The sequence below is a fragment of the Brienomyrus brachyistius genome, chromosome 20, assembly GCF_023856365.1.
Source record: "Brienomyrus brachyistius isolate T26 chromosome 20, BBRACH_0.4, whole genome shotgun sequence".
In the NCBI taxonomy this organism is placed as follows: Eukaryota; Metazoa; Chordata; class Actinopteri; order Osteoglossiformes; family Mormyridae; genus Brienomyrus; species Brienomyrus brachyistius.
In genome coordinates, this window is record NC_064552.1 from 2,186,144 (window position 1) to 2,207,007 (window position 20,864).

Here is a 20,864-nt window from a genome sequence, read left to right on the forward strand (position 1 = left end):
CGTGGCACAATGAGTCAATGGCATCGCTGTGACCTCACCGGAGGAGAAAATGCGACAGAGCGGCGGTCTACAGAAAGCAGCACTGCCAGTGATGCACGTCCAGCTAAGATCTCCTCTTTCTGGGAGGGGGTGAAAAGGTATTTCTCTGGGTAACACCATTCATTGCTTTGAATGGATGCAACTATGGTGAAGGACGGTCACCAAAAGTGAACGGCGTGTGAGCTAAGAAACGCCAGTGAACAGACACAATCCGTCATGTTTGACACTAACCAAAAGGCTAAGGATGCAGTTTTGAAGTTTAACTGGAAACCTGCATAGCACACGAAGCGAAAAGGCAAACCCACGCAAAACCGAGCTGGAATTCAAACCCACAGCCTCGGAGCAGTTGGGCAGCAGCGCCCCCTAGCGAGCTGCCATGCTTTCTGTGTTGTGCTCCTTCATCCGCAGTTTACCAGGAGTGTGTGTGTTCTGCTGGGGGCCATTTGGTCCACTAGAAATGCTTCCCCTTTCATTAGTCCTGGATGGCCGTGAACCACGTCACACGACTCGGCCAGTATGGCAGAGGGACACAGAGGGGGCACTGCCCGTTTTTATATAACCTCTGCCCTCTCGTTCTTCTTTAAATAAAACTTTCAGGCTTAGAGAAGCAATGAGTCACCAGTTCCCTTTTTTTTTTTTTTAAACATACTCAGCATCTTTTCATGCGGTCACCTTCGATGGATTGCTGCTGTAACTTGGGATGTAAACATCTGTGTTTGTCAGAAAGCGCTAAAGCTAAGAGGGGCACTGAAGGAGACCATTTCCTTACACAAATACCGGGTCATGTAGAGCCTGGAGCCTATCCCAGCCTGCACAGCACACAAGGCGCAGGACGCCTTTGTTCACATGGTAACACCAAACACGGTAGGCGATTCAGAGACACCAATCCAAAAAACTGCAGTGTATTTGGACCGCGGGTGGGAATCTGTACAAACACGACGAGAACACTGAGGTACATCGACATGCGGGACCAGCGACTGCATCAGTGTTTCTCATAACACAATATCACAATTCAAAAACACACTGCATGACCATCAAACATATGATGAAATGATGAGCCCAGCACTGGTCGGCGGCTCAGCGGTGCAGGCTCGGGGAACGGTCGGCGGCTCAGCGGTGCAGGCTCGGGGAACGGTCGGCGGCTCAGCGGTGCAGGCTCGGGGAACGGTCGGCGGCTCAGCGGTGCAGGCTCGGGGAACGGTCGGCGGCTCAGCGGTGCAGGCTCGGGGAACGGTCGGCGGCTCAGCGGTGCAGGCTCGGGGAACGGTCGGCGGCTCAGCGGTGCAGGCTCGGGGAACGGTCGGCGGCTCAGCGGTGCAGGCTCGGGGAACGGTCGGCGGCTCAGCGGTGCAGGCTCGGGGAACGGTCGGCGGCTCAGCGGTGCAGGCTCGGGGAACGGTCGGCGGCTCAGCGGTGAAGGCTCGGGGAACGGTCGGCGGCTCAGCGGTGCAGGCTCGGGGAACGGTCGGCGGCTCAGCGGTGCAGGCTCGGGGAACGGTCGGCGGCTCAGCGGTGCAGGCTCGGGGAACGGTCGGCGGCTCAGCGGTGCAGGCGCCCAGCGATAGGATGGGGTCAGGCTGAAAATGCCACCCGGACTGAGCAGTGAGAGGCTGTTGCTCCAGATACACAAGCACCTCACAGACGGAGGTCATCGCCGACGTAGCGGGGGGGAGGGGGCGCCGTCTCTGCCCGGCTTTACTATTCAGCCTCAGGTAACAAATGAAGCAAATAAAAGGTCCTAGGAAGTTCCAGCCGCTAACAAAGACTCATGGTTTATATATAACTGAAAGGTAAAAAAAAAAAAAAAAAAAAAAAAAAAACATTAAAAGAAAATGGTAACTGCAACAAAGAAAGCAGGGAATAATCTCAGACTGGAAAAAAATCAGATTTATTTTTCTTACACTTTTTAATATGTTAAAGCGAGTGATTTGGAGCGAATTTCACTTTAAATCTTACAAAAGTCTGTCAATCCCGGGACCAGTGTGGTGCTTTTTTGTACATGAGATCATTCAGTGCTAGTGTTTCAGACAGCACACCCTTTACAAGCAAAGTCGGCATTTCACAGTTTCCCAAACACCTTACCGTCACGGCACGCTCCCACCACCGGGGGCACCAACGCGGCTCGTGCCCAGGCTTCCAAGCCCTGATCCCGGATCAATTCCGGATGACCATTTTGTTTGCCTGCAGTGGGGATTAATGGGCGCCCGCCTGATCCTGGATCAGGGCTCGACCGGCACCACGAGCCTGGAGAAAGCCCTCTACTACACGCCAGCTCAAGCCCGCCGAGTAGTGAAATATAACCCAAGCAGTTAGTTCATAAAAACACTGGAAATGTGACGGTGCAAAATTCTTCGTTTACATAGATCAGCTTCCGTTCAGCCTTCAGTTATAGTGGCGAAGGAGGGAGGGTGGGACATAACGGGAGAGCAATTAATCTAGCTTAATACATTGAAATAAAAAAAAAAATTGAAGCAAGTCTGTGATTGGTGGGTTGGGGTGCGGGGAGGGGGGGCCCCGCTTTAGCTGAGCAGCTGGCGGATCTCCTTGTGCATGTGACACAGGAAGTCCACGTAGGATGCACCGCCGTTGCTGCTCTTGTCTTCCACCAGAAAGTGTTTGAAGAGCGGCTCCAGGCGGTCTTCCTGCTTCACCACCATCAGCTGCGGGGGGAGGGGCACCATGGGTTAGTGACGTCGCCGGGGGGGGTCGGCCCCCACGTGCTGGACGCGCTCATGGAGGGACACAGTGAAACTCTCATGGCACAGTTGTGGGGAGAGGCGGGGCTGATGCACGGAGGGACAACAGTCACGCGATACATGAGTAGGAGAGCAATAAAATAAGCAGCAAGTAGGTAACGCGATGGGGACAGAGGAGGGCAAACAAACCACGGTCTAGTGAATACTCCTCCCAGAAGACTCAGACATTAGTGACATCATTAAGTGACTGCATCCCATAGACTACAGCTCCATTATTTGGGCCGACTGACGCAGAATGCAGACTGTACGTCCATATCTGGAGAGATCAGCGTCAGTGTGAGGCAAAGAGCATAAGGGAAGGAAACCCGGGAGTCCAAACTCGGCACTCAAGAAGGGTGATATTGGTCTGAGAGTCACTGGGGATGGATCTAAGGGACGCGAAGCTAGACGGCTCACCTTCATGTAGCGTGATCGCTGCTCTCTGAACATCTCAATGATTTCATGTAGCCTCTTGGAGAAAGGGTTATCGAGCGTCGGCAGGTTCGTCTAGAAAGGACACGGACATTACAAGATCATGAAGCCGTCGGGTATGGTGCGACACTAGGCTGGCCCATAGCATTACGCCCAAGCCAGCCAAGACGTCTCCAGGATAAGATAGGGTGGGGGCATCAACTTCACAACTCCCAATGCCACCCTCATCATGCGAAGCAGCAAAGAGTGAGGTGGGGCTCCTGTCTGATTGGTAGACTCACCATGTTAGGGTTGATTTCGCTGAAGGCCGTGACATCAAAGACGCTCCGCAACAGATCGGGAGGAGCGGCGACCCCCACCCACAGGAAGAGGCTGAGGCTGTTCTCCAGGAGGTACAAGCCGTCCCGCGACAGCCGCTCCTCGGAGTCTCGCACAGCCGTGGGCAGGGCCAGGCCCCCCACATCCAGCTTATGCTGTGGGGGGAGGGGGGAGGAAGCAGACGTGAGGGCAGAAAAAAGCGAAGAGAAGACATACACCATCAAACACACACACCAGCCCTGTCAGGTCATTCATCAGCAGCAGTAACACACAAGCTTGTTTTTAAGAACCTCTTTTTCATCATGACAAAACTACAACTCCCATGAGCACCTGGGAGGGCACCGTCAACACATGACCCACATAGCGACCTCTCGGGGTGCGGAGTGGCTTACCAGGGGCAGCAGGCGCGGGTAGAAGAAGGCGTGGCTCTCGGCCACGTCCATACAGGACACCAGCTGGCGCACGTATGCTCGGTCGTCGAGGGAGACGTCCCCCCCGGGCTGCAGCACGTCGCTCTTCAAAACGCAGTTCAGGTAGACGGGCAGCAGCTTCATGCACTCAGGCAGGATCAGCTGTGACGACAAGTGTTCAGGGTGTTTAACCGCTAAATGGTGTCCGGCAGTCAAGCCAATGGAAACCAATGTCTGGTCAACAGGCAAACGGCAAAAAAATGTCCGATTGATAATACCGGATATAAATCCCTGCAGCATCATGCATCTCGCTTAGCGAACGACCTCAGAAACATTTGCTTATACCATGAGTGTCAGTCAGCAGTCTATTTCAGCACTACAACCGTTTAGAAAAGTCAACTTGCAGCTGGCTACATGAATCACACAGAAGCTTTTGTTTCTATAACAGAATGTGACACACATATTACTTATTTAACTAGGTCTACACTGCCCTGGCCTACAATTTACACAAAGAATTGGAAACAAGGACTGCTGCGAACCCAAACCGCAGACGAGGCCGTTACGGCAGGTACAGCCTAGTCTGACATAACCAAAGTCTCTTTGTAAACGGGCTTTGACCCAAATCCAGGCAGCCTCACTTAGATCAAAGCTTCTTTAGCGAACATTTTCACTTTAATGTCAAATCCATTTTGAATCGGTTTTCTGGCTGCTGTGTCTGGGATCTTCTTGTAAGAACAGAAGCACGTCAGCCTTTTCTGGCACCAGAAACGCTCATTCTGACTGTAGGGGCCCGGTGAGTCTGACAGGAGCAGGGAACTGTTCCTGCTAATCCAGGCATCACACGTTGGTGTGGAGCCCAGCGGCTTCCTCCGGGTATCCGACTCTCTCCATACTGTGAGTGTGTGCAGTGGAGATCCTGCCACTCTGTCCCTTGAGCAGAAATGACTGCACTGGGGAATCATCAACAAAGGAGGCGCGAATCGCAGTGACCCAGTTTCATCGCCACTGCTGTCGGCTCGGCCGGCGGCGGGACTGTGACTCTCATGCGAGCTTTTTCCCACATGCTGACTGTAAGGGGCTCGAGACAGACCTCAAATCAGGGGAATGCATTCAGTTCTACGCCCCGGGGCCGCCGATTTCCTCGGCTCTCCTCCCAGAGGCCACTCGTTTTCTGGGTTCTCTGAGCTGGGGGTGGGCTGAAGGGTGCTGGCCAGGCCAGGTGAGCTGCATGCTGGCATTATAACTCCCCCCGGTTATTCAGAGCCACCCAGTGCCCACACCCTGCCAGCGGATAACGCGCTTCACTGAAGCTCCGCTTGTAGTGATACGGACCGGCGCCTCGATCTTCCCTTTATCTCTGCTCAATGCAGCTTCTGCCAGCCAGGTGTAGAAGCCCCAGCGCTCAGCCAGATACTCCCAGGACACCAGACATATGTTTTAGATGCAGATCTTAAATAAAAATGATCTTTTTCACTGTTTATTTTTTAATTTAGTATCGCAATGAAAATGCGTAACCATCTAATGAGCTAAATCTGCTTAATACTTTCACCATGTCCGTTACTACACTAATTAAAATATTTAATATCTCTATTTAAAAGGGAAATTAGCTGGAAAGGACCAGGTCAGCAGTGAAACACACATCATAATACAATTCATTAAATAGCATAAGTGGATTACAGCATGTAAGGTCAGAGGTCAAACAGAAGTTAAAGCATTCACAACACACATAACACAACCCATGCACATAGAAGTCGATGTCTAAAGTGAAGTCTTGATATCTCCTTCACCTCATAGACCTACAAAGTATCCCCGAGATGTTAGGGATTACGGCTGCTAGTCCAGTTAATTCTGCTGTGCTTAAAGAACTCGAGGCTGCCTGCTCATGCAGCTGCGCGTTCAACACAGGGCACAGCAAGCTTCATGGGACCTGAGGCGGCAGGCCACAATCCTGGTTGTGGAGGTGGTTCCTGAATGCTGGGGTCACCTTACCTGTCCTGCGGACGAAGGGCTTGCGCAGTTTTTCCGGTAGCAGGCCAGGATCTGGGCACACTGGTTCACCAGGCTGTCCCTCACCGTTTTGGTTGGACTACTGAGCACGCTGCGGTACGCTGTGGGGAAGAGAGCGCCACTTCAAAACCGTGTTCATGAAACATTAATAGGACAATCTAGTAATTCAATATCTACATCAGGCCAAGACAGCTGATGCCAGGCATTGTGGAATCTAGTAACTGTATCTGCGTTGCAGGGTACGGCTGCCAGTTCGCCCGGCCTTGGCCGTGTAAAGAAGCCCGGCACCGCGCAGAGCCACGAGACCCGGGAGCACGCACCATACTTGGCGAAGAAGTTGACCAGCGCGTCGGTCTCGCAGTGCCGGTAGAGCTCAGCCAGCTGGCTGCAGCAGTTCACCGCCAAGTTGTGGATACGGAGCCGCCGCTGCCCCCTGCAGCTGGTGTAGAGCACGGCGCACTGCAGAGGTTTAAGGGGGGGGGGGGGGGTCAGAGGTCAGACATCCAAGGATGTGAACATGCAGCTTATCCGGTGTACAGTCCCGCTCCCTGACGGCGAGGTGGGGGGGTTAAGCCGGCTACTTAACCACGGACTGGAGGATACACCTGCCCCCACAGGCCGTTAGCTGGCTTTTGGAACTGCATCCAAGCAGCACATCGCTCCCACAGGCCGAAGCCAGGTGGGGAATCACCTCTTCTAAAGAGGGAAAGAAATGGGCGGGACAGGGCCTGAACGGTCCGCCTAGATCCACAGGGATTTGGAGGAGAACCGGCAACAATCCCAGTGAATGTGCCAAGAGCAGCACCGCCTCAGGAATACGGAGCCGTGGACTAAGCGAAGGTAACAGGTCAGAGTGTGGAATTACTGCCAGCTGCATGTGGAATCCAACCCAGAGCCAACAAGCATGACGTGCTGGGAGAGGAGAAATGGAGAGAGAGAGGCAGAGTGTGATAGAGAGGCAGAAAGAGGGAGACAGGAAGAGAAACAGAGGCAGAGTGTGATAGAGAGGCAGAAAGAGGGAGACAGGAAGAGAAACAGAGGCAGAGTGTGATAGAGAGGCAGAAAGAGGGAGACAGGAAGAGAAACAGAGGCAGAGTGTGATAGAGAGGCAGGAAGAGGGAGACAGGAAGAGAAACAGAGGCAGAGTGTGATAGAGAGGCAGAAAGAGGGAGACAGGAAGAGAAACAGAGGCAGAGTGTGATAGAGAGGCAGAAAGAGGGAGACAGGAAGAGACACAGAGGCAGAGTGTGATAGAGAGGCAGAAAGAGGGAGACAGGAAGAGAAACAGAGGCAGAGTGTGATAGAGAGGCAGAAAGAGGGAGACAGGAAGAGAAACAGAGGCAGAGTGTGATAGAGAGGCAGAAAGAGGGAGACAGGAAGAGAAACAGAGGCAGAGTGTGATAGAGAGGCAGAAAGAGGGAGACAGGAAGAGAAACAGAGGCAGAGTGTGATAGAGAGGCAGAAAGAGGGAGACAGGAAGAGAAACAGAGGCAGAGTGTGATAGAGAGGCAGGAAGAGGGAGACAGGAAGAGACACAGAGGCAGAGTGTGATAGAGAGGCAGAAAGAGGGAGACAGGAAGAGACACAGAGGCAGAGTGTGATAGAGAGGCAGAAAGAGGGAGACAGGAAGAGACACAGAGGCAGGATGTGATAGAGAGGCAGGAAGAGGGAGACAGGAAGAGAAACAGAGGCAGAGTGTGATAGAGAGGCAGGAAGAGGGAGACAGGAAGAGACAGAGGCAGAGTGTGATAGAGAGGCAGAAAGAGGGAGACAGGAAGAGACACAGAGGCAGAGTGTGATAGAGAGGCAGAAAGAGGGAGACAGGAAGAGACACAGAGGCAGAGTGTGATAGAGAGGCAGAAAGAGGGAGACAGGAAGAGACACAGAGGCAGAGTGTGATAGAGAGGCAGGAAGAGGGAGACAGGAAGAGACACAGAGGCAGTGTGATAGAGAGGCAGGAAGAGGGAGACAGGAAGAGACACAGAGGCAGGATGTGATAGAGAGGCAGAAAGAGGGAGACAGGAAGAGACACAGAGGCAGTGTGATAGAGAGGCAGGAAGAGGGAGACAGGAAGAGAAACAGAGGCAGAGTGTGATAGAGAGGCAGAAAGAGGGAGACAGGAAGAGACACAGAGGCAGTGTGATAGAGAGGCAGGAAGAGGGAGACAGGAAGATACACAGAGGCAGAGTGTGATAGAGAGGCAGGAAGAGGGAGACAGGAAGAGAAACAGAGGCAGAGTGTGATAGAGAGGCAGAAAGAGGGAGACAGGAAGAGAAACAGAGGCAGAGTGTGATAGAGAGGCAGAAAGAGGGAGACAGGAAGAGACACAGAGGCAGAGTGTGATAGAGAGGCAGAAAGAGGGAGACAGGAAGAGACACAGAGGCAGTGTGATAGAGAGGCAGGAAGAGGGAGACAGGAAGAGAAACAGAGGCAGGATGTGATAGAGAGGCAGAAAGAGGGAGACAGGAAGAGAAACAGAGCCTCATCTGCAGTAGGGGCCCGCTGCCTCTTCCCCTCAGAGCTTTACCTGTAGCAGGGCCCCGCTGCACCCCCCCCACCCCCCACCCCCACAGAGCCACACCTGCAATAGGGCCCCAGTGTCCTCGCACAGCTTGTCGTCATGCCGGAACTCCACGGTGATAGTTTTGTCACAGTCCAGGCCAGCCAGCTCCACATCCGTGGTGTTGCTCATGTAGAAGGAGCCGAAGAAGTCGGTGGCGCGGATACCTGGGGGGGGGGGGGGGGTCACGTGAGGGCGGTCCTACAGTTCACTATGATGGCCATGTGTCCTCAAGATCAGATGATGACTTACCTGTACTGGTGCGCACCCTCATGATGGCGTCAAAGCCCATCTGCTTTTTGACATCCCGCCGCAGGTCGTTGAGGAAGCGATCGCGGTCCGTCTGCGCCTGCTGACCACATGCATGGGTGCTCAGCTCTGCCATGCGCTACTGGGGGGTGGCCATTCAGACGGGCCCAAAAGCAGGTGTGTTACCTGGAAGTGGCTGTATTTATACACGGAGCCCCCGGTGGAGCAGGGCACCGTCCCCAGGGTGGCCACATCCAAGTACTGGTTGGGGAAGAGGAACAGGTCCACACAGCAGCCCTGTGCCACACACTCCTTCGCCAGGTTTCCATAGAAACTCACTTGGGGCTGAAACAGAGACTGGGGGGGGGGGGATGAAAAAAATTAAACCAATGTCCCAGTAATCACAACCCACTTCCAAGTGACAGGGCTTCAAAACTCCCCAAGCCCCCTGAAACGGAGCACATGACCACTAGGCTCCGTGCCCTGAACGTCGGTGACCTTCGCCCCACCCCCCCAGCTCCGGCTGTGGACGCACCTTCTCTTTGTCGGTTCCCACAAGCTTCTTGTCCTCCCTGTTCTTCAGCTTGCCAGGGGCCTCGGCGATGGGGAGCGTAGAGTGGAAGATGAAGAGCCTTCCGGCACAGTCTGCCGCCTATAGAGGGGTGACCACGTGTGATTTAGCGCTCGCGGCCGACCGGTGAGGCTCCCAGCACGCTCGCGGCGGACGTAGCTCCCCTTACCTTGAGGGCCTCAAGCCCTGCCTGGATAACCGGCCCAAATACAGTTTCAGTCTCCCTCGTGTCGGCGAACATCTCCGGGATCTGCTGCAACAAGCTGAACAGGAAAAAAATCACATCAATTAACAGCAATTAACAGGCAGCCTCGATTCTTTAGCCTCCTTTTTTAAAGAATAAATCAAAGCAATTCTTTAGTGAGGGAACCAAGTTAACGAGCAACAGCAATCTGAGCTCATAAAGCTTTAAACGGGACCTTCCGCAAAGCCACAAAAAGAGGAGAGCGTGGCGCCCCCCACCTGTGAATGACGGTGCGCGATTCGCCCACTGTGACCAGGAAGCCATCCAGCAAGGGGACGAACATGTCGGCCACGTCAGACACCACCAGCATCTGCGGCTGGGCCAGCGAGCTCTTCACGTTGTAGAAATGTAGCACCTTGTTGTAGGTGACGAAGCCCACCCTGATGGGGGAGTCTGTGCCAGGCTCGCTGAGGGACACCAGTGATAATCAGACAAGCTGGTCAAAACAGCCACTAACCAGCCAGACCACACAGAATTTGTGACTTTTGTGCAATTGGTACTTGAGGTATTAAAAGGGAAAAATGTAAAACTTGCATTATGTAAAATTTATACTACAAAGTAATTACCGGGAAGGTCTGAGCATGAGCCTCTAGGGGGTGACAGAGAGCGCCGCTTAGGCTCCAATTATAAGCCTGGCTGGCAGCAGACATTAGCAGGTACCTGGGCAGAGTGTCGAGCAGCGCGCAGAGCTCCTCGCACACCACGGCGACCATGCCGCTCCGCACGGCGTTGTACGACACGTCGATGAGGAAGATGAAGGCAGGTGGCAGGGGGAGCTGGTTGTTCTGGAGGAGGGGGACCAGAGGAAACAGGCATGTCGTGAGTGACGGGCCAAAGCGACACACCGGCTCGGGGCCAGGCAGCTCTGATCACCTTGCAGTACTCCACGGTGGCCAGGAACTCGTAGCTGCCCAGGGACAGCTCCGGCCGCTCATTGCAGTCCACGCGCTTCCCTGTGTGGTCCAGATGCTGGAAGTAATGGGGGGGAACTGGCATGGGGAAGTCACAATTAGAGATATTAATAAAAAAAAAAAACATTCTGCATCCACAGACACACATATCAAACAAAGACAATAAAAACACACTTCCCCATTTTTAGCATTAAGCAAACCAATCAGTATCAGCCTAAGAACGATCTAGATTTAAACCTCTCTGCATTGGGACTGACAATTCAGCCAGAAGAGGGCGCCACTCACCCTCAGTGACGCAGCTGCAGAAGGCGCACTGGAAGCGCCGGCCGCCCTCGATGAACTGCATGTAGGGGCACATATAGGCCTTGCAGCGGTTGCAGCGGATGGGGCCACCTTCTCCGTGGTCCACGACAGGCAGCGGCCCCTGCGGGAGGTACGCACAGCCAGGTTACACGCCGGCGTGGACACGGGGCACCTGTTAGGACTCAAACGGAAAGGAAGGTCCAGCGTGCGGCGTCCTAGAGGGTTAGGATGCTGGGCTTGGAATCAGAAGGCCGCCGGATAGAAATTTCCGTCTCACCCTGCTTCCTCTCGCTTTGCATAAAAGCTTCTGATAAACGAAGAGTGAGCACACGGTCTGTGGGACTTCACCACCCTCACCTCGTTTTCAGGCAGCACGGCCAGCGGCTTGATGATGGCGGCTAACGGCACCTGGGACTGCTTGGCCATGTCGGAGGTGCAGGGCATGTTGTAAGCCGTACACCGGATGAAGTGGGGGCTAGCGTTCCCTGGGTCATCATGGCGGGAGGGAAACGCAAGTGAGCCAAGTCATTGAGGTGGGGCTACAAAGACACGACAGCAACCGACTGGGTATTTCCTCTCACCTTGATCTTTGACCTGGAAGGGGGTTGTGACCAGGGGCGGAGCTTGACCCCTCACCCCAGTCATAAAGACCTCGCCACTTTTGCTGGCTTTGTCGTCCTCGATGACCTGAATCTAAAGCAGGGAGCAACAAAGGAGGACAGATCAAGAGCCTGCGAGATGCTAAGTCACCATGCGAGCAGACAGACAGACAGACAGACAGACACACACACACACACACACACACACACACACACACACACTTCATATATTCCTATCATTTCTTTCGGCATAAGCATAATCATCACTAAGAAGGGGTGTAACGATAGACTCAGCCCACGAGGCCAGACGCGATATTGGGTTCACCAGAACGAGACGATTTTTATCAACATTTTAAGGAAAACTTCAAAGGGGAAATATATTACTGGAAAGCAGCCTTTTATCTGATTAATTTGAAAGACAGAAAATGCTAAATACTGCAGATGTTCGGTGAAACGTGTTAAACAATCACCATCATGATATGTAGTACAGAACAGAACAAACACCTAGCACCATAAAATATTTCACCACAAACTCAAATGACAGGCTTCTCTCGTATCTGACTAACTCAACTGAACATAAGATAGAATATAAATAAAAAATGAACGACGATAATTTTTTTTTTTTTATGTTTTCTTCAGCGGTGCTGTGGATTTAAATACAGAGCTCTGATGGTGCAAACGGCTCTGCAGTCGCAGCGTTAGCCGCATGTACGCCTTTCATTTTCCCACAATGGGTACAGATGGTTCGTGTTCCGTCCGTCACCCTTTCGCCGTTTATACCCAAAATGCTGCCACACAAAGGATTTAAAAGTGTCTGGGGCATCTACTACGGTAATTTCATCAGACGCCGACATGCTTACAGCAGCTGATTTGCAGCGCGAATCGCTTTTCACTTCGACGAGAAATCTCATGTTGTGATATTGCGAGATCTCGTTACACCCCTATTCCTCAGATATCCCTAAGTAACCAGAGGAAAAACCGAAGACTTTCAGCATTTTTAGTTTTTTTGATTGCAGTCAAAGATTTTCATAAGATTGAGGTTGATGTTGTGGGGACCTGAACAATCACCCCACAAGCTGTAAAGTAACAGGCTTCACCTCATTGTTGGGACATTTAGTGCCCACCATGTGGTAAACACAAACACACAGAGACACACACACACACACACATTAACCAGACATGGACACAACATCCCAACTGCCCATGATACCCCTAATCCCAGAAGAGAGAGGGAGAGGCGAGGCACAGCCAAGGAAAGACCACACTATAAAGGCTTCTTACAGAAGGTGATGCAGCTGCTTAGGGATCACACAAAGGAGGTGGACAATGACAACGACCTAGAATGTCCTCAGGACTGTGAGGGTGGGCAGGACTGTGACGGAAAAACAGCGAACTGCACTGAAAAGGCAAGGGCCACCAACACTGTACATGTAAATGAAACAAGATAAACAGCTGCCTTCTCATTTCTATTAAAGAAAGCAGTTATGAAAACACGCACGGCACATTCCATTCCCTGGTTTCCTAGAGGACTCACACAATAAAACACTTGGCAAAAAAAAAATGCAGTGGAAGTGCAGTTTCTTTCATGACATAGAATCTGACTGACTGCCTTGAGTCACCCCTCTTCTGAACCATTCATCAGACATTTATAGCTATGCTTTATAAAAGCCCATTTGTGGCACTGAAGTAACCTGTGCCCAAATTCAATCACACTGCAAACACTGAACAGCCACCTGTGTCCAGAAACAGTCGCCTCATTCAGCGAGGGAGGCAAGGACACCAGTTTACGGGAGTGTGTCCCTGAGGATCTCGGGCTCCATCCAGGCGAAGGGGGATATTTTAACTACATATCTCCAAGAGGCAGTTCCAACATTTCCAAGCCACTGCATCAAATGTTTATTTTTTGTTAATTTCTAATTTGAAATTCTGAATACTATTTAACAACCAAAAAACAAACCCTGTGAACTGAAAGACCAACACTTCACAAGTTCTTCTTCTGAAAATAAAGTAGACTTTATATAAAAAAGCACTTAGATATTTATTGGGTTTCCCCATTAACGGAGAGCAGGACCTTTCTGACAGCATCCTCACAAGCGAATAAGGAGGCAGCAGAAGAGATGCGCCGCTCATATACTGGACAGACTCGGCCTGGTGACAGTTTTTCAGTCACAGTACTGAGGTGACAATGGGTGGAGGCAGGATGGAAGGGCAGGGACAGCATGCAGGCAAATGAACACCCAGGATCAGCCCAGGGGGCGGGGCCTCGAGTCACAAGGGCACAGTGCACTTACTGGGCTAGGGATAGCATCTGGGTCTATTCTATGTCTCGTTTTCTGCGCCGGTTGCGTTTCTGAGGCTTTCTTTAAGAGTTAAGAGGGGAAAGAAATACAACAAATTGCCATCCCATAATTTTTAAAGGAAAAAACAAAGCAGCGAACTGACAGAGAGAAAGGCAGATGAGTAACTACCCCACCCCCCATCTTGAACAGACCTCCAGACTGCTTTTCTTCTCACAATAGTGACACATTTGACTTCGTACTACTAAGGGTGGGAAGTGAAACTAATTTGTGTATTTGTGCAAATCCTCCATTATGTCAGAACGATTCCTCTGAGGTCGCATCTACTTTCCAGGAACAGACGCCTTAATTATTAAATGTCCAATTTCCCATAATTCTTCATGATGTATGCAGGAAAAAAGCGCCAAACGTTGCTTGCTAGGAAGCCTGACAGGGCTGATGGCGAGGGCTTGGCCAACCACAAATGAGCCAATCGGGGAAATAACACTGACAAACAGGGCAACACACAACCTCGTGTTTCAAATTGCTATTATCAACTCATGGTCTTAAGGGATTTAGAAAATATAACCACAAGTCAAACAAAATCTATCATTTGAACAAGGAACACTGCCTTTAATCTGCCACACCAAGACGTCAATGATAGAAGTCTAAAAACTGGACAAGGCATAAGGACAGCAGTAAACTGAAGAGGAGCGTCTCCGAGGTCGACACTCGGCACCCTTACTAGCTCACATCATCACTGTGAGCACATGCGAGTGTGTACATACCGGGCTGGGAATCGAGTTGGGGTCCAGTCGTTTCTGGGCTGGTGGTCCTGGGGCAGGTGTCTGGGGTTGAGAACCAAAATTCGGCTGCCCAGGATAGGGTGCCCCATATGCTGGCTGGGGGCCCCTCATCTGCCCAAAAGCACCTAAGGCGTTTAGAATCGACATTAGTCTCCGACAGTGTATAATACTACGGACACTGGATGCATGATGAGATAATGAGGTTTTGGGGGGGACAGGGCCCAGAAAACAGCACTCTTCCACATTAACCAAGTTCACTTACTCTGAAGAGCAAATGGCAGCATACCCCGAGTACTGCAGCATACCCCGAGTACTGCAGCATACCCCGAGTACTGCAGCATACCCCGAGTACTGCAGCATACCCCGAGTACTGCAGCATACCCCGAGTACTGCAGCATACCCCGAGTACTGCAGCATACCCCGAGTACTGCAGCATACCCCGAGTACTGCAGCATACCCCGAGTACTGCAGCATACCCCGAGTACTGCAGCATACCCCGAGTACTGCAGCATACAAGCAGCATACCCATCATTTAAGGCATGAAGTGTTAGCAGGCTGTAACTATTTATGGTGTCAGTAACAACAGGCCGAGGCTTACAGGCCCAGAGAAAGACTCACCATTCTGCTGAGGCAGGGGTCCTGTTGGGGGGCCAACGGGCACCCCCGGTTGCATAGGCGGCGCACCGATGTGGTTCGGCTGGGGTCCCGGGGGGGCCGATACGGATTGAGGAGGGAATGGAGGTCCTTGCATGCCTAGGGTGGGTCTAGGTGGGGCAGGGGCACCCCCAGAGGAAGGAAAGCCAGTGGGAGGGGGGGCCGAGCGGTAGGGCGAGGGCTGAGAAACTGCAGCTTGGTGGGGGGGCAAAGATCCAGGGAACTGAGAGTGAGCAGAGACAGGGGGTCCTGCACCGTAGGGCTGCGGCAGGGGTGGGCCCCCCAGCGAGGCCTGTGTGGAAGGAGTGGGAGCCGTGGGGAATGACTGCTGCGAGACAGGCGGGAGGGCAGAGCCGGGGAAAGGCTGCTGGGGGACATGGGGGGGGCCTCCATAAGCAGGATGGGGCCCTTGCGGGACGCCGACGTTCACAGGAGGCTGAGATGGAGGGACTGCTTGAGAAGTGTAAGAGGGGTTGCCAGGTGTCGGAAAAGCAGCAGAAGTCGGCAGGTGAGAGGAAGTGGGTGGAGCTGAAAGAAAGACAGACAATCTGAGCAACCAATAACAGGAATCACATTAGAAAATGCTGACCAGTTTGCTCTTTGGAAAAAAGCACATCTTCTGACAATCAGGAAAGACATTAAACAGCAAAAGCATTATAAACATAATCTAAAATGATCACGATCAATAAAGAAATAAGTATAATAAATCGAATTCAAGCTAATCACCATAAGGACCAGCTTGGGATGGAGCAGTGCCAATCTGCATGCCAGCCATCTGATTGGTCACTTGCTGGGTGCTCGTGGGTGGAGCCTGATACTGCTGATGATACAAAGGCTGCGCAGTGGGCAGAGAGACAGGGACTTGGCCGTAGGCCTGCGAGTCTGGGGGTCTGTCCCAAAAAAGGCAGAAGTCATTAGGAACAAAGCCACACACAACGCATTCTATGCCCCTAACATACTATATTTTTATAGATACGCTGTGGCAGCATGCTTTACTTTTAAAGGCTCATAACCGAACTTGATAAAGAGGTAAACATAAGGTGATCATGGAAGAGCTGGCGCTGGCTGGTACTCGCCTCGGGGGCTGGCTGGTCATTGGGGCAGGCCCGTTCTGCACCTCCGCCTGGGGGTACTGGCCGTAGCCAGGAGCTGAAACTGGAGGAGTCCCTGAACTGGGGAGCACTCGGCCGGGACCTGGGAAGGGTGGGACACAGAAAGTTACCGTCATTTCAGTACCATGTCTGACGTTCGCCATGAGGTTTATTATGCAGCAAAAGAACAGAACCGACCAAGCAGCTAAATTACATGGCAAACCTCTCCATCTACTGTCTACTGCATGTCGGTAGCCTGGGCCCTGCCGGACCCGGGAGAACAACCATCAGCTCAGCAGACGGATAGTTCACGAAAGGGCCACGGCTTCAATTTTTTATTATGTTAAATAATTACTAACTGAATGTGATAACTGAGATAGGTAACTCAAGCCACCTAGCAGTTCACTACCGAGGTTGCTAAGGAGAGGGGCCGGACAGTGCAACCCAGCACAAAGACAAGAGTGACAGCGTTTCAACATCATGGGGCAGAAGGCACAGGCTGAGAGAGCCACGCAAAGCTGAGCGAGTTACCTAGGCCAAAGGAGGAAGAAGACGGGTCAGAGGATAGGCCGGCGGCAGCAAAGGTCTTAGAGGGAAAGCTGGAATAGGGGGAATAGCCTGAAATATAAGAGGAGAGATGAGTGGCCAGAGGAAGGCAAGTAGCTTTCTGAAGATGGAAGGTTGGAGAGAATCATCTGCGTTCCTGGCTTCAGGAGGGGAGGCGAGAGGTGGTGGGGGAGAACAGGGCCTGGCTTTCTCAGCTCCAAGGGGAAACCTGAGGTCTATATCATCCTAGGTGTCCCAAACGCCCAAACACAGTAATGCAGAGTAAGAACAAGAACAGGCCACCAAACTTTCAAATGAAATTCAATAACCTTCACTTCAATCTGCCCTCCCCCACTAGCAAGTTTTTGCTTCAGTTGATTTGTTTTTCTAAATAACATAAAAAATAATCAATTTCTTGAGATTAATACAAAAAAATATTCGTTTTCTCTGAACTCTCTCACCCCATGCTGACCATGAGACTGGGAGGGGAGGCAGGCTCTTACCTGGGGGCTGCGGGGGCGCGTCCTGCTGGTACGCTGCATTGTGGCCATTGTAAGGCCCATAAGGGGTGGCGTGGGGCCCCCCATACCCCGGCTGGCCGTACACCTGATAGCCCTGAAGCGGAGGCTGCCCGTATGGAGTGGCGATGTGTGGTTGCTGGTTGACATTCATTCTTAGTTCATCCCTGAACCTATGACATGACAACACGTTTGTGTTATTCAGCATAAGTAGAACTAACTAAAGTAAACTACCAATGCTCATACTTTTAACCAGCGCATGCATACAGCTGAATATTGACCAAACATACACATCTTAACCAAGCTAACCAGCAATGTTTAATCCAGAGGCCTTTCAGACACGAATACATATAAATAAAGAATAGTACATAAGGACTGTTAAGCAGGGCAGGAGGATTCATTCATGGGAAGGATTTTAACGAAATTGTATTTATTCTGGGCATGTACTCTGACCTGCTGATACACATGCTGTACACACTTCTGTTTGTTTATATCAGTGTTCCTCAGAACAGGGGTGGAATCCTGCCAATGATGCCAAGGGCTAAAACTTCTGTTCAGCTGTCGCCTTTGTGTACCGTACCAACCCGAACCATATGACATAAAACCCGCGAACTATCCAGGTAGCAAACAGCAAAGCCTTCTTCTGGATAATATCAAACATGTACATAACCTACTGGGGTAAAGCTGGACGGAGAGTGTGTAATGCTGTCAGCATTCAAATCAAGACATTAACACCAGCTTTACCAGACCACTGAGGCAGTGTCCTGACATACAAACCAGTGCAGACACAGAATGCTGTTTGCTCTCCTCAGCCACACCCCAGAATAAAACAGCAGGAGTGTTTAATCTCCCCAGATTTCAAATGCAAATTCGCCAGTCTAAAAAGAAACACTGGAAGGCTGTTACGACAACAACTTTACTAGCTGAGTACTAAATCCGAGTTTGTGTGTCGGGAGCCTATTTGTACTCAGTAAAGTGATCCCTTTCTAAACTTGATAGGCCTAGGCAGGGAAATGCAAACAATGTGTGTGTGTGTGTAAATGACACACCCACGCCACGGCCATACGAGCGATGCCATCCAAACACAGCCTACCACTTTCCACAAAGGCTCTGGAGTCGGTGCCCGTCCATCACCGACCCTCTATAGTCCGTTAGTTGCCCGGCAGCAAAGCATGGATGCTGCGAAATCCGATACGCTAACAATCATACGGTTATGTATCCTAACGCACAGAGCATGACCTAATGTCAACCACTGGCCCGTCGCCACAGCTATTAAAGCGTGACGGAAGCGGGGTCTCGGTGTGAAAATGCAGATCTAATGAAAGGCCAACGCGGTGTGTGTACAACCAAGTGTCCGTGTTTCTGTGAGTTTAAAATGAATGCCGGCCGAGACATCCAGGGACCGGAGCTAACAGGCTAGCCCCTCGTAGCTAAGCGAGCAGACCCACCTAGCCGACACGACTCGCGCAGGGCTAACGGCCCGCATGTGTCGCGGCATTTCAGGACATTTTGGCCGGGATATTGATTACCGAGACGCCAGGTTGTCGAGAAGCGCTGCGTATAGCTGCCAGTTTCGGTCAGGGCCTGCTCACCGGATGACACCGGAACCCACCGGGAAGCCAGCTAGCTGACGCGCGGCGATGCCGTTAGCCTAGCCCCGGTATAAACCCCTCGCACTCACCCTCAGAGCGATACGGTATGATTTAACTCCCCGACCAGCGCACGGTTGTCTGCCGCCGTGGCTCTGCTGAGGTGTTGGTAAGGCGCCTTTCTCGGCTTACAACCGCAGATCAGAGTCTCCTGTTCCGGAGCGAGTTTCTCCGCCAATCGCTTCCCCCGAGTCGCTTTCCGCGGACGCACAAACCGGAAGCACAGCCGGTGTATGCCACGTCCGCAGACGGAAGCTGCGTCAACTGCGTCAGCACGACGCCGGGCCCGTTGCGCAATACGCTAACAGTAACATAATGCAGGGTATTGACGCCTTTATCGCCTTCAAGTCTAGAATACGATTCTTAATTTTTAATTTGCAAAATAATAATGGAGTCACTGAAATACAAATTTATATGACATTAATTTTATTTGCTTCCATTTTTAGTAAATTGCTGTGGATACCCTGGATGGGATGTCAGTCTACCAGAGTTTATGCACTCCTGCACCAGTCCCGTTAAAGTACTTCTCTGCAGTTGATTTCATAGTAATATTTAATTTATGATTCTCTCCTACCTAATTCACTGTCAGCAGCCATATCCCCTGCAGTTCAGACTAGGTAATCCGTGTAAAACTAAGCAGGTTTGGGCCTGTACTAGGAAAACTGTGTTGCTGTTGGAAGGGATGCTGGTGTGGCTGACAGGGGAGCCCATCCTGTGGTCTCTGTGGATCCTAATGCCTACGTGCAGTGATTGAGACACTGCATTGTAAAAATGGCGCGTCCTTTGGATGAGGTGTAAAACCAAGGTCCTAACTTGCTCAGGTAATAAAAAAAATCCCTTTTGAAAGAGTAGGGGTGGTAGCCCGATATCCTAGCTAAATTGCCCATGGTGGCCCTTTCAAATCTGGCCTCATAATCATCTCCTAATCTAACTGGTCAATTCTCTCCTGCCCCTTCACCACTCTAGCTACTGTGTGGTGAGTGTACTGGTGCAGAATGGCTGGTATCTTAATCCAGATGGGTGCTGCACAGTGGTGGTGGTTGAACTTTCATTCATTCATATCAAGTTGAGGGTGAAAATGTTTTGCAAGCATGAGACTGCACTGGGCAATAGGTTGGGTCATAAGCAAAAGGCAAAAAAAATGACATAAGTAGCAATTGAACAATATTGAATTCATTCATATAACGTGAAAAACTCAGTTCTAAAAGACATGACCATACCAAGCTGCTCTTCGTTCACAAGCCTCCCAAATACACCAAGCCAGCATCATCTACACCTTCAGGAGTGTCTCTTTGCAATCACTCACCACCTGGTTTTGTTGCCTGAGGTGTCTATGCACAAGGATGGCGATCACCATAATTACTCAGATCCTGCCCTGTCCTCTTACTACACCTACTGCTCTTTGCCAAATTAAACAATCTTATTTTAGGGTGGAATTGCATCCATGCCTCCAGTGCTACAGGCACAGCAGAGGTGACCTCCCCTCGGCTGCCACCCTCTGTGGCAGCTTCTCTCTGCACCTTGCCTCTTATCATGGTGCTGGAGTAAGATAGTGCTGCTGACTGGCTTGCAGATATGTTGTTCATTTTAGCTTCTGTCAATAATGCCGTTTGTTAAGCGCTTTCATTCCACTACACTAGCGGTGCGAATGAAAATGTAGGATTGCTGAAAACTGAACATTCCTGAAATCAGCTCACCGCGTAGGCTGCGGTGTTAGTTGTCGCGATAATTGTGTGAGCTCTTTCGGTCCAGATCATTTTCTTGCCGTGCCTTTAATTGAACATTCAACATTAACTTTGCTTTCTCTTCATGAAGCCAGCTCCTAATACTCACTCCAAAATAAGAAGTGGATCATCCTATGATTTGGTTTATTCACATGGTGTTAGTGTGCTGATCCTATCTGACACTTACTAGGTTTTCAGCCCTCCTTCTCTCCTAAAATGCCT

General features: G+C 51.3%; 1 protein-coding gene across 5 annotated transcripts; it reads right to left on the bottom strand.

The window, feature by feature from the left end:
• Positions 1-1,905: 1,905 nt before the first annotated feature.
• On the bottom strand, positions 1,906-19,150 carry sec24c (SEC24 homolog C, COPII coat complex component). 5 transcript variants are annotated; one of them, XM_048987575.1, is made up of 25 exons: positions 18,951-19,150; positions 17,255-17,442; positions 16,737-16,823; positions 16,191-16,308; positions 15,841-16,004; positions 15,079-15,642; positions 14,443-14,585; positions 13,670-13,738; positions 11,361-11,472; positions 11,137-11,264; positions 10,762-10,900; positions 10,439-10,554; positions 10,226-10,350; positions 9,784-9,972; positions 9,491-9,584; positions 9,286-9,402; positions 8,937-9,107; positions 8,754-8,850; positions 8,523-8,668; positions 6,262-6,400; positions 5,924-6,042; positions 3,917-4,096; positions 3,488-3,679; positions 3,192-3,281; positions 1,906-2,699 (listed from the first exon to the last, which is right to left on the bottom strand). In XM_048987575.1, the coding sequence occupies exons 2-25, from the start codon at positions 17,421-17,423 to the stop codon at positions 2,559-2,561; spliced, it is 3,609 nt and encodes a 1,202-aa protein (XP_048843532.1). In that variant the 5' UTR covers positions 17,424-17,442; positions 18,951-19,150; the 3' UTR covers positions 1,906-2,558. The 5 variants fall into 5 exon arrangements, with proteins under 5 accessions (XP_048843532.1, XP_048843531.1, XP_048843535.1 ...); XM_048987574.1 differs by having other exon boundaries at positions 8,754-8,853; XM_048987578.1 differs by lacking the exon at positions 16,737-16,823 and having other exon boundaries at positions 8,754-8,853.
• Positions 19,151-20,864: the final 1,714 nt, after the last annotated feature.

Excerpts from the sequence above, each read along its gene's own strand:
- sec24c (XM_048987574.1), bottom strand. The coding sequence starts at position 17,423 with ATGAATGTCAACCAGCAACCACACATCGCCACTCCATACGGGCAGCCT. Across the intron at positions 3,680-3,916 it reads ACCCGCGCCTGCTGCCCCTG|CATAAGCTGGATGTGGGGGG; the intron begins GTAAGCCACTCC and ends CTCCCCCCACAG. Across the intron at positions 2,700-3,191 it reads AGCGATCACGCTACATGAAG|CTGATGGTGGTGAAGCAGGA; the intron begins GTGAGCCGTCTA and ends CTCCCCCCGCAG.